Here is a 13,089-nt window from a genome sequence, read left to right on the forward strand (position 1 = left end):
CGCAAAAAGCGCTTCCGGTCCCGTGAAAGGGTCGAGAGTCACTTATGCAAATATCGGCGAGCGTTAAACGATTCGACGCGCCATAGGGAAACGTTTTATCGAGTGCACAGGGAGGGAGGGCAAGGTAACCGACAGCTCGACTCCCGTCGACGTTCATTAAGGTCAGTTACTTTTAACGCCGACGAAGTAATCCCCCGCGGAATATCACCCCTTTTCGCGCTTTTAAGGCCCCGTTCGCCCCTCTTTTACGCCCCTCTCGCGGAGTTACGACCCCTCGCGCCCCCTGTTTACGCGTTACGCGCCTTCATTTAACGCCCACCCTCGAGTAACTCCTGCAGGATTTTTCTGTATTTCTTTTTTCTTTCCTTTTAGAGGCCCTTCCGCTGAAGGGCTCGAATGAATCTCGAGATTGATCGTAGGCCTTTCAGGTTCCTCGCTGTCTTCTTCGTTTCGCAGCTAGGATCTATTTGGACCCTCGTAAAACGAAATTAAGAAACACTTGCTGGCTATTTGAATCACGAGGAGACGATTGCTGGCGCGGGTTCGAAGGAGAGGGGCGCTCGTCACGGTTGGTTAGGTGTGATAGGCAGAGAAGTAATCCTACCAAGAGTATTTTTGCCGTTTTATGGCCAGAGAGAGTTTGGCTGGGTCTTTTACACCCCCACTGTCGGAAGTTATAAGCTCTTATTTGCTGCCGTTTTAATATCGACCCCTCTTAAACGGAGACTCTCGTTTCTCCTTTGATTCGCGGACACTTCGGGGTTTGGGAGAATAAAATTAAACGCCTGATTAATGTTATCGCTGGATACTCGGGGGGAAAATTAAGCGATGATGAGAGTGAATCGCTGGAGAGTTTTATATTACCATGATTCTGATGAAAAGTAGTTTTAATATTTTTAAATGCCTTGTACGGTGGTCGAAAAGAGAAGTTTAAAAAGGAAGTAAGATGAAGAAAAATAGAGTGCAGGGTGTTCGACTGCGGGTGTCAGAAATATTTTAAGGGGTGATTCTATACGCTAAAATGAGATAGAAATTAAGAAGAATAAAAATACATTTGAGGCTTTGTTTCAGAGTTATTAATTGTTGGAAAAATCATTAAAATTTGTGTGAAATGTGTCTGAGTAGGCTTTTGTTCTACTGACCTCGTTGTGTCTGACCAAGGACTCATTCTACTGACCTCACTGTGTCTGACTAAGGACATACTATAGAGTTCTCTGTGTCTGGCTAGGGACATATTTTACTGATATCACAGTGCCTTGATCGATAGTTACTCTACTGACTTCGCTGTGTCTGGATTGAGACTTATTCTACTGAATTCGCTATTCAATATATATATAAATATTTAACATTTTATTTTCATTATATCATTGTAAATGTATAAAACTATTCAATCAGAATGCTCCAAAAAAAACACACTGGATCACTGTAAAAACAATTTCCTTTGCAACATTCATCGCTCGCTTTCCCCCAAACTATTAATCGGCCAGAATCAAGCGAAACCTGGTTCACAGTTTCACGTTCTCTAGATTCAAAGCACGAGTAATTAACGCTTGCGTAATACGGGACTAGGCTCGATCGACTGGGCTGTTTATCGTGCATAACGACAGGAAAAGGCTATTCGCGAAACGCTTCCGCTTTCATACGCGACATAAAGCGCGTATTCATCCTCTGCCGTCGATTTCCTGCGCACATTGCCCTCCCTCGCAGATTATTAACTCAAACGCGAATTCCCTTCGCCGCGGCTCGTTATCATATTCGAAGTAGCGCTGGGACGAAAAGGGCGGAAAAACGCAAATTCCCTTATTTTTCATTACGACTTTTCACTACAAACCGACCACGGTTGATCCTCTTTAATTCCACAGTCACGTGGGAGCTGTGGAAAAGCTGGAAGCAAATGGAAATTTGATTCCCACGCACGGGCAAAGGGTAAAAAGAGTCCCCAAAACCCGATCGATAGATACAATAAGCCTGATTAAATGGCCCTGTCAAGCCATCATTTCAGCGTCATCCTTCAAAGAGAAAGCCAGGAAAAATACTCGACTCCATCTCTAATAAGTTCCAACGAAATTGCGAAAAGATTTCCATCCCCTCAAAGAGACGTAATTCCTTCGACTCACCTCCTCGCAGCTACCCTCGGACTCTGCCCCTCAAAGAGGGTGCACTGCTTATTACAGACATTGGATGCATCGAATACGCCCGAGGCAGCTTTCGAAAAATTGCCACCACGTCTGGTGTATCTGAAACGGGGACCGTGCCGTGCAATTTAAATTACGAGACGTTAATTAGCCAGCGCTGGGGAAGGGGTTACAGGGGGTGGGACAGGCACGAATCCACTTGGCGTTCATTAGGGTCAGTTACTTTTAACGGCGGGAAAGTGATCCCTTGGATTATTTCACCGACGCTGCTACCACCTTTCTGTCCTGCGCTTGTCTGCACGCGGGAGCTTTAAATTCGCGTCATCGAGCTTTATTACGCAGCGGGGGAGCGTGACCCCTGTGACCCCTTCATCCTTGCGCGTGCAAAGTTGCGGGCGAGAGTTACGGAGGGAATGAAATATTTAAGGATTCTTCTATTTTGTTCTTGGTGAGTAGTGTTTGGTTTTGGTAATATTTGGATGGGGTGAGAGTGGGTGGAATGTCAGTGGATTTGTGAGTGGTTCATACAGTTTTAATAATGGGGGGATATGAAGAGTGTATTTAGGGTACTACAAAAATTTTTAATATACGTAGGTCTTTTTTTTTATACGATCTGTAGGGTGAAAAAATTGTGAAAATTGATCTGTGAAAGTTGCGCAGTCATGAAGCGAAGTTGCACAGTGCAACAAGTTGCAAAGTGTATCAAGTTGCAACTTCTACACAGCTCTCTGTACACGACTATTTTTACGCACTACAAATCCACCATATAAAACGAGATACTACTGTATTTGAAACAAAATATATTCATCGTTTATTTGTAGCGATCGAGGAATGGGAAAACTGTAAATTGTATTAATAACTGAGTTTTATAACGCAATCAAGATTTATATACAACTACTTCCATCACATTATGGAGAAACCAATTAACAAATAGCGCGCCAAGTGTGTTTCACAAAAACATCCCCTACAGACTAAAACACAAACTATTTCAAAATAACTAACATTCCTCTATACAAGACGCAATAATTAAGCACAAAATATTTTCCATAAAACCTCTTTTACAAAAATTAAAGCCTAACAAACCACCTCCAAACATCCACCAAAAACACCCTATACCACATTTACTCCATCTTCGTAAATCCAACTCTCCTCAAACACAGCTAATTCTTCGAAGACGCGTTCCTCCTCAACATAACAGCATCAGCACCCCTAATATCCTAGCCACACTATCAGCCCCCACAAAAGGAACTGCCGACGGTCATTCCCCACCACGAAACAGAAATCTCACCATTCATTGAACCCCGCGCAGCGGAACGTTAGCGAGCTGACAGACTTCTGCCCCGAGGCTGTCTATTCACCCAGTAAATACAGTCGCGGTGGCAGTTGTAACTTGCCAACAGTTGCAAACCATCGTCGGCCCTCAAGGGGCAGAGGCGGAAGCGCGTGTATACACGTGCACCCGCGAAAGAGAAAACGCGTTGAGGGTTGGAGGGGAGCGCAGAGAGGGAGCGCAGAGAGGGAGCGCAGAGAGGGAGCACGTCGTGAGCGTGTATCAATATTGGCCCAGGCTGCCTAAATGTTGGACCGTCGAGCGCTATCAGCGCCGCTGAATACATTATTCATGCACGATAAAGTATTCTCTGGGTCGAGCTGCAGCCACACGCGCGCATACAGCGAGTCCCGAGCGTGGACTCGAGGAAGGAAAAATCGGACGATCCGATGGGGTGGTCAGAGGTCAGAGCTGCTCGTCATCGCCAGGAGTTCGATTTTTCTTTACTGGGTTACCGGGGAAATTTGCTTGATATCGATTCACTTTTAAATGCGGCGACTGGAGCTGATATGGACATTTCTTTTTAGCTGTATACTAGAATATGGAGTCACAGTAGTTTTACTACCTCATCTTTAATATTTGGTGCGTGAAATGTGAGGGAATTACTTGGGTATACGTGGATTATGGGAAATTGAAAAGTTGTGACTTTTTTAAGTACTATTATCTATTAACCATTTTTTATATTGGAGTTGGAGGAATTTGACTAGATTATGTTATAATACTGACACCACACCAGTTAAGGGTTAAAATATTGTGGGGTTTGTGTCCCATGAGAAGTCCTCTGGAAAGCTTAGTTAAGGACAATGCTTTCCAGAGGACTTCTCATGGGACACGACTAGCAGATGCCTTTTTTCGAGTTTCTGTTTCGTAGAGGGTGGTGCTTTGAGAGAGTGGTAAATGAAACTTCTGAGAGAATTTTTGCAAGTATGAGAACTACTGAAAAAAGGCTCCAATAGCCACAGAATTTTATCCACTTTTCGAAACAGATAAATGTGTACAATTAAAATAGGTAGACTAAATAATATTCCCAAACAATGAAATCCACCAATTCGGTATCCAAATATCCTAAACATTACTAACAATAACACCTACTAGTATTCTATTCAGGCCTGCATCTCCCATATCAAAAACACAGTACCCTTGTCTGAATAATTTAACAACCATCCAACACGATTTACACGCCTAATAAGCATGTTGCAATCAAGACATAGCATATGGAATTGAATCCCCAACAGTTCCACGCAAGACTGCATAGACGCTGGAAGCAAACCTGTCCTAATTAGCACGCCGATTAATTAGCAATCGACATAGAGGCGAACAGAGGGGCGAGCACGAGTATCGAGGGGTTGGATGCAACCAGGAGAACGCGGTCGTCGAAATCTCATTAGAAGAACAATCGACAAAACGCGCGGAGCGCTTTTCTTCCAGTCACTTCATAATTAGCATCTGTTCGCAGCTGGTAATTGTTCTGTTACTCGGCGGTTAACGGAGAATTAGATGGTCCCCGATTGTTCCTTCGTGAATTCCATTTAACAAGGGGTGAAAATACAGAAGGAAGGCGAATTGAAATTGGCGGTTGATTGAAATTACCAGCAGACAAACTAGTTTGAGAAAATATCTGGTTTTCAACTAATCGGTGCTCTTATCAAAACGTGAAGTAATACACTCGGTTATTTATCCTTAGGACATTAGGTTACTTGCTCTTATTCCTTTTATTAATAAAGAAAAATTTTTTCTTACATTCTTTATTTAAGTTTGTGATTTTAATAAATCTGTACCTGAGAAGCAGACTGACTTAAGTCCCCATTTTTCTAAGAATTAAGTTAATCACAGGATCTTACCGCTTGCTTTTATTTTATTAGAATGATAGAAATTTAGTTAAGTTACGTTGTGAGTGAAGGAAATTTAATAGTATAAACTACAAATAAAACCAGGCGGTCCTCTCTAAAATATAGATCCACATTTCTTCCCAAGGCAACCTTATCAGCTCTGTACAATACCCACAATGCAGTGCTCCAAATTGAAAAAAAACCATCAGAGTTAAAAAAAATATTAAAAATAAATGTCAATCTCAATCATGAACAAGCGACGTGCTTTTTTAAATCCATCGATTCGCGGGAAAATTCACGCGATAGCTAATTCTCTTCCAGAAATTAATTCGTATTTAAAAGCTGGGTGGAACGTTCGACGTGCTCACTAATTGCTGTGCTGTTCATTTTCCGTGGTGCTATGGAGTTTTAATAATCGCTGGTCCACGTCGCAGGTGGGGGATTCATAATCGGCGGGGCGACGTTCGTGCTACAAATTGACGATCGCTAATTAATTAACGTGCCAATTAGGACGATGCCTGGTGTCTGCCCTGTCGCTTCCGAAACTGGTCAGAGATTTCGACAACGTCGAATCCATTAGCAGCGGGCATTCATAGACACGGGACGCGGACGAGAGCTGCTAACTGTTCACGAATTCGGGCTAATTAATGCGAAAGGTGAAAGGGGAGGCTCGATTGGGAGTCAACGTCGAAACAATGCCCCGAGTATCATATTCGATGTGACATAACGAAAGGATGTTTGATCAATTAGACGGAGCATTCGTGCTTGATGAGACACGTTAATCGCGTTGGATAGAATTCTATTGAGTCTCCAAGACTGGAATTTTCTTATAGGAGGAACATCACGAGGGATGATAAGAATGCAGGGTGATCGATAGACTGTGGCTGCTTATGCAAAGTCCTATTTTCTTGCACAAAGTTAGAGAAATGGAGCATAATTAAAGGCTTGTTTCACTCTTGCAATATTACAAAATACATTTATCTTTCGATAATTTCTATATTTATTCATATTATGTGATTTTTATTGCTGTTTGCATATTGAAGTTTTCTATAAACGATAAGGATCCACAGTGTAGTGATCAGAGACTCTCTCAGTGTTGCCAGAATTTATTACAAGTGCTGTCAGCGTTGTAAGTACTGCTAACAGTTATCAGAAGGTTTCCAGTTAAACTAATCACCCTGTATAGTAGCATAAATATACTAATTACTGTATTAAATCCATTCTAGAGTTAGAGTATATTAAATTCACTCTAGAATTAGTATATTTTGTCTATTCCAGACCTACAGTACATCAAATCCACTATTTCCTGTGTTACTTAATACACTGTAGCTCTGGCGTCCAGTTTTTCACATACACGTGTTTCAGATACCCTCACTAAGAAGCTACATTTACATACATTAAGCAACTTCTAATCAACCGATTAAGTCACTCAACTAAAAATAGACAGACTCATTCATACACAATAAAATTCATAAATAATTCCAATTTGTTTGAAATCACGTTTACACGAACAATTTTGATCGACTTGAGGTCGATACATCGAACAACTATCTGACACAAGATTGCGCTCTTCCTTTGTTCCCTCAGTTGCAAATAAGGAAAGTGGGATTCCCTGAATGCGTCAGACACTGTGATTAGCTGCTTCGTCCAAACGCACACGAAGGTTTTCGATATGCACGTAATCTTCTCACATTTATTAACTGACTTTGCGATGTGTGCATTGAACGCAGCGTCTGACTGCAACGTCAGACGTGAACAGGGAATCCCAGCGAGGAACGACCTTCCACTCGTGCCGCGGCGAACGTATTAAATGATAACCCAAGAGCAATGGCTGCGGCCTTGTGGAGACGGAATGGCTGATGTGGCTGCGTACCTTGACCGCGGAATAACAAGAAGAGTGGAGGATGCTCGATGAAAGAAAGAGAGAGGGGAGGTGAACAGTAAAGAAGCTCGAATGGTGAAAACAGTGTCAGTCAAGTTTCGCTAGCGAGATAGGTACAGTAGTGTTCATTGCTTCAGAATCGGCACGAGGTAGCTACCCTGATTTAGCCTAACCTTCGACATTTGCTAGATCGTTGAATCTAATTCGAGACTCTTTTCCAAATGCATCGTTCCACGTAGAAATTTAATTGGAATATCATTAGTGAATCGAGTAGTGCGTTTACTTCAACTGGCCTGAACAGAGAGCTCTTCTCCTCTGTTTTCAAAATTGTGCATCGATATTGTTACCTGTATGTATCTAGAGTTATCTGTGTGTTCAGGTTTGGTACTTGAAAGAATTTCCTGAGCAAACGACGATATGTACAAGACCTTGCTCATCCTTGCTCTTTCGAGCGCAGCACTGTGCGACCAACAAGACTTGGCTGAAACGTTTCTGAACAATCGGGCTAAGAGACAATTTCAAGGTAGGAGTTGCAATTTATCATTCTCTGGACAGTGTATGAGGGACAAGAATAGCACCTGTTAAAATTAATTTCAAGAGGAATATTAATTGACTGAGCTCTGAATCCATGATTAACCAAAAGTAAATTGGTGAATCAGTGACTTTATTCCTGTGAGGTATATAAGGCAAGAAGTTATTCTTAATTGAGCATCGATTTTTATTCCTCCTGAGAACTCACGAATTTGAACTTTGGACCCTAAAAACGAGCTCATGGAAAATTACCAAGGGAATTAACAAGACAGTATAGCTACTTTATTCCCTTTACTAAAGATTACACTTACAGATGTGGTTTTTCCAGGAGGCCCCTCGTCGATAGTTCAGATGACTGGTAGCTACAACTACCACGCTGACCAGCAAGTGTTCTTCATGAACAGTCTCCCACAGAAACTGAACAAGGGGTTCAAATCCTGTTTGAGTTTCTTAGAAAGAGATGATTACACAGTCACCCCTGAAGTGGGGGTGCACAAGCTGCACCTTCGAAAGCGCAAATGGAACCACGCCAGAAAGTCTTGCATGGAAGAAGGAGGTGATGCAAATTAGTTACAAACAGATAACAATTATTCTCCCTATACCTAATGGATATTAACACACTCCTTAAATAACCTACTAAAAATAAACTGAAGAAAAAAGGTGTCCTCTTCCCCAAATTAATTTCTTAATCCTTGTGGATTTTCTTTAACACAAAGGATTTAACTATCCTACTCTTGGGAGACACTATCTCAATTTTTCTATGTTTACTTGAACTTTCAATTATCCACCAGGTCACTTGGCTGTCATTAATACCGCACGCGAGGAGAAGGTTATCCAGGATCTCATAAACAAGGAAAATCTCACCGAAGCCTACATAGGCATCCACGATCTGTACGAGGAAGGAGATTGGGTGACTCTGACTGGGGAAAACGTGTATGATATGCCATACGTTAAATGGTCCACCCTGTGGCCCAACTTGCCTGACAATTACGGAGGCAACCAGAACTGTGGGGTTCTCAGGAAAGAAGGTGGCATGGACGATGTTGACTGTGCGTTATTGCATCCCTACGTCTGTGAGATCGAGTTGTGCTGAGTTCTTATTGCTCTCTGACCTATGACAATCGATTGTGAATACCATGACAGTCGATACTTTTTGCCAGTGCAATATACAAATACTTCATTTGAATAGTTCATTTACAGGTTAAATACTCCACCTAGCTTAAGTTCTTTTCTAAATAAATAATCGAGATTCTTAATATAGTGATACCTACTTTGCTTCAGACCTGCTTGTTTCTACTTGTCAGAAGATTCTACAGAATTTCCTCAAGGCTCAAACCTTGATCCCACCAAATAAAAATAGTCACAACATTGGTCCTTCGAAAATCTCTAAGTCCTCCTCCATTCGACTAAATATCCTGTTTTCAGGGGAAACCCATTAAGTTCATCCAGTTCAACTCGTCAAGTTCATCAAGTTTTGTCGGTGTTGTGCAATTACGCTAAATATAGTTCGATAAAACATTAAGACGCAATGGAAGGAAGCGTCACATAATACTCCATTTAAATACTTTAGTGTACTTAATTATGAAAACCTCTGTGCAATTTATTCACTTGTCGAATTTCGTTTCAATTCGAATTGAAATTTTAAAGCAAATTTAAATTTCAATGATTTAAATTTGATTACAAATTTTCAATATTTCGTATTTTTCAAATTCCTTTTAACTAAGTAAATTTAGTAAATGTATACATACGAGTGCGAATGCAATTTCCTTCAATAAATCATGATATTTCATACAAGTTTTACGTGATGAATTATTTCCTACCACGTCGTTCGAATATTTTCATTACTCACTGCACCTACGATGATTATCAGATGAGACTCGTCGCTACTCAAGGTTTCTGTATTGTAATAAAAAAACTAGAATGTTGGCATTCCTGTTTGGTCTTTCGAGTCGTTGAAGATATTAAAACGAGAAAAATCGAAGATGGATAAAGGAGGGGGCAGGCGAACGAAGCTCGAGAAGTATTCTAAACTCGATAATGACGCGTTCATCCAGTCGTGGTTCGTCTGCCGTGAGTGCCGTTTCCTCAGACGAAGTAATTCAATTGTGACTCAGTTATCGAAGAAAAATAAATTCAGTTGTTATCGACGCACTCGCGGAGCCTCGTTAATATGGAAAGGTTGTGGTCAGTATGATAAATTATAATATCAGATCAGGTGACCTATAGCTTCTGCCTTCTCTCGGAATACATTAGCCTCGAGTTTGGATCGACGTTTAACATATTTTTCAGCGAAATCGAAAGTCAACTCCAGGCGATATGGAGACACTTCGTTTCGCTTTTGCTGCGTTCAATATTCTCTGCCTGAGGAATTTATACGTTCACCTGTTCCTGTGCCTCTTTTTAACCAAAATAACGTTGGAGGTCTCGAGGTAGATGTGGAACTAACAATTATTGTTCCAGTAACTCGCGGACCATGTACTTGCTGTTTCTCTTCTGCCTCTTCGAAGGAACGCTCTGTGATACACTAGTGGACGTCAGGATTGACGACCTGAACCTGACACAGGCTCACAACTTCAAAGAACGAGTGACTCGTGCTATTCCAGGGTCAGGTACTTTTCAATCAGTCAATCAATCAGGTGACAGGGGCGAGGTATTGACAGAAGGGCGACTTGTCAGTCTTCTGTTTTTAAATTTCACGTCGAGTCACTCTTCTTTGATACCATGGAGCTCTCGTTCCTAAGATACTCGATGATCCTCGGCAACGAGGCACCTTGACTATCTAGAATCTAGACAGTAAGTGTCCAGGGTCAGCGATTAGCAGTGTCTGTTTTCAGATCAGCCGACGATATGTCAGAATGTTTACGAGGCGAGCAATCAGTTGTTTCACGTCCAAGGGAAACAGTGGAAGGCTGATAGTGTGAAGATGAAACCAGGTTATGTGTTGACTAGAGGCATAGGGGTTCACAAACTTTATAAGCAGAGGAGCAAGTGGAATGCAGCGCGGAAGACTTGCCAGAAGGATGGAGGTGAAGGATATATATAGTACACCGCCGTTAAGTGATCTTCGAACTGACTTTCTGGTGATTAGTGAACGAGGGATAGCTAAGACACAAAGATGCCTGTATTCGATATTGATCTTTATCGTACCAAGGTGGAATTGTTTTCGTTAAGGTCTTGCAGTGCGAATAAAAAGTATCGATTAGACTTTCAAGTTGGAAACTACGTATAAAAGGAAAGATGAAATAAATCTTGGAGGTTTGAACTTAGAATGAGTATTCGAATATTTGGATCTCTGGGATCTCACGAGTCTTATGGCTCTCATTGATCTCATAAGTCTTATGAGTTTCGTGAGTCTCGTGAGTCTCAGGGGTCTCAGGAGTCTCAGGGGTCTCAGGGGTCTCAAGGGTTTCAGGAGTCTCAGAGGTCTCAGGTGTCTCAGAGGTCTCAGAGGTCTCAGAGGTCTCAGAGGTCTCAGAGGTCTCAGGTGTCTTAGGAGTTTCAGGGATCTCAGGAGTTTCAAGGATTTCAGAGATCTCCAAAAGTTTCAATTTTTAAAAACCTGAATTATTGAAAACCTAAAATTTCAAATATTTAAGCGTTTCATCTTACACACACAAAAATCAGGAGATCTAAAAACGTGAAAATTAAAAAATGGGATCCCTAAGTGAGCCCACCTTGATATGCCACAGATTAACATCAAGTTCCATCTGCTGGCAGGTTCCAAAAACGAATCAGTCATCATGACCCGACTAAATATCGCTTAATCAGACACTTACTACCAACGCGAATTCTAACTCTTTCCTGATTATTCATTAGCTGAGCTGGCCGTGCTGAATTCTTTGGCCGAAGAAACCATGCTGATAGCCATGATGCGACAGAGTGACGTCGCGACAGCCTGGGTAGGGGTTCACGACCTCTTCGAAGAGGGTGACTGGGTCACTATCACCGGAGAATCCATGGAGAAAGCTGGCTACCACAAGTGGTCGAGAGGGTGGCCTAACCTGCCTGACAATTATGGAGGCAATCAGAACTGCGGTGCCCTTGAGTTTGATGGTATCGACGACGTCGACTGCAGCTGGGCCCACTCGTTCTTTTGCGAGATAAACGTGTACTGATCGCCAAACTCTCTATACCGATTTCATTAAATCGATTATCACTTCATCCACCATCTCAACATCGCACGGATACTAAAGCTTCATTGAGAGGACTAAAGCTTTCATTGGTCGATGCTTCCTCAGCGACTGTGGACAATTTTGGATCAATCGGAATCGACTCTATTCATACGATGAAGAACTGAGAGAATGAAACTTTGGAACGTATCCTGATTAGACTTTGCTTGAAACTGGAGCGTTGCTCGGTTGTCGATACGTTAAGGGTGTGAAACTGTGGCCATTTGAAAATTGTATGGTGTCATGCGTTTGTATACCGAATTTTTTTAATAAAACTTGTTTCGCTGGAAGTCCATGAACTGGGTAATATTGAAGTTTGATTAACATCCATCATACTCAGATACTTGGATCTATCCAGGAACTTGAATCTGCTCAGATACTTGGGTCTACACAGGAACTTGGTTCTTTTCAAGTACTTGGACATGTCAAGTACTGGCCAGGTACCTGGGCCTGGGCTGATACTAAAGCCTGATTGGATACTTGGGCTTGCTCAGGTACTTGGACCAGCTCAGGTACATAAATTCTCTCAGGTACTTGGACCTGCTCAGGCACTTGAACTTTCTCAGGTACTCGGACCTGCTTAGGTACCTTAACCTGCCCAGGTACCTGGAATTTATCAGGTACTTGGACCTGCTCGTGTGCTTTGACCTGCTAAGGTACCTAGACCTGCTCGAGTATCTGGACTTCCTTAGGTACTTGGACCTGATCAGGTACCCGGACCTGCTCAGGTACCTGGACCTGCTCAGGTACCTGGGTCTGCTCAGGTACCTGGGTCTGCTCAGGTACTTGCATCTGATCAGGTACTTTTATACTCAAGCACTGGCCTAGAGGTCCACCTAGACACTATGATATTCAGGACCTAATATACTCAATTTTCCAACGTATTCAGGTACGTATTTTTTCGTGAACCCACACATTCCTTACCACCTACTCACATACTAATACTTCCAGGTATCTATATTCGCACCTAACAGAAGCCAACAGTTCGAAGAGTAACAAATTCAAAGTAAATCCTTGCACTGAGAAGGTATCGCAGCAGGGGATTAACATTCTGACAGTGATATTTATCGTGGTTTATTTATCGTATTACGGGGGTTGGCGGTAAACCGAGCCAAATGAAACGAATCAGCAGAGGAGGGGCGCGGCAAGCTGTGCACGGCGGTCGGCGAACAATCAATTTTCAATAAACCGACAGGTAAACGTGCCTACAAAC

At 42.2% G+C, this 13,089-nt stretch overlaps 2 protein-coding genes across 5 annotated transcripts in view; one reads left to right on the forward strand and one right to left on the reverse strand.

The window, feature by feature from the left end:
- Ph4alphaefb (prolyl 4-hydroxylase subunit alpha-1) overlaps nt 1–13,089 on the reverse strand; it is a 260,485-nt gene that overhangs the window by 171,191 nt on the left and 76,205 nt on the right. The gene's annotated exons all lie outside the window — the stretch shown is intronic.
- On the forward strand, nt 7,272–12,171 carry LOC143180171 (uncharacterized). The gene is made up of 14 exons (XM_076379714.1): nt 7,272–7,325; nt 7,556–7,699; nt 8,036–8,263; nt 8,499–8,793; nt 8,851–8,895; nt 8,969–9,097; nt 9,133–9,187; nt 9,231–9,300; nt 9,432–9,610; nt 9,657–9,891; nt 9,934–10,036; nt 10,129–10,316; nt 10,542–10,733; nt 11,524–12,171. The coding sequence occupies exons 2-14, from the start codon at nt 7,594–7,596 to the stop codon at nt 11,820–11,822; spliced, it is 2,124 nt and encodes a 707-aa protein (XP_076235829.1). The 5' UTR covers nt 7,272–7,325; nt 7,556–7,593; the 3' UTR covers nt 11,823–12,171.

This window comes from Calliopsis andreniformis, chromosome 1 (assembly GCF_051401765.1).
Source record: "Calliopsis andreniformis isolate RMS-2024a chromosome 1, iyCalAndr_principal, whole genome shotgun sequence".
NCBI classification, from domain to species: domain Eukaryota; kingdom Metazoa; phylum Arthropoda; class Insecta; order Hymenoptera; family Andrenidae; genus Calliopsis; species Calliopsis andreniformis.

Bases quoted from the DNA above. Each gene is read 5' to 3' on its own strand.
- LOC143180171 (XM_076379714.1), top strand. From the start codon at position 7,594: ATGTACAAGACCTTGCTCATCCTTGCTCTTTCGAGCGCAGCACTGTGC. The intron at 9,098-9,132 runs GTCCTCCTCCAT...TCCTGTTTTCAG, and splicing joins GGTCCTTCGAAAATCTCTAA to GGGAAACCCATTAAGTTCAT. The intron at 9,188-9,230 runs GTGTTGTGCAAT...TAAAACATTAAG, and splicing joins AAGTTCATCAAGTTTTGTCG to ACGCAATGGAAGGAAGCGTC.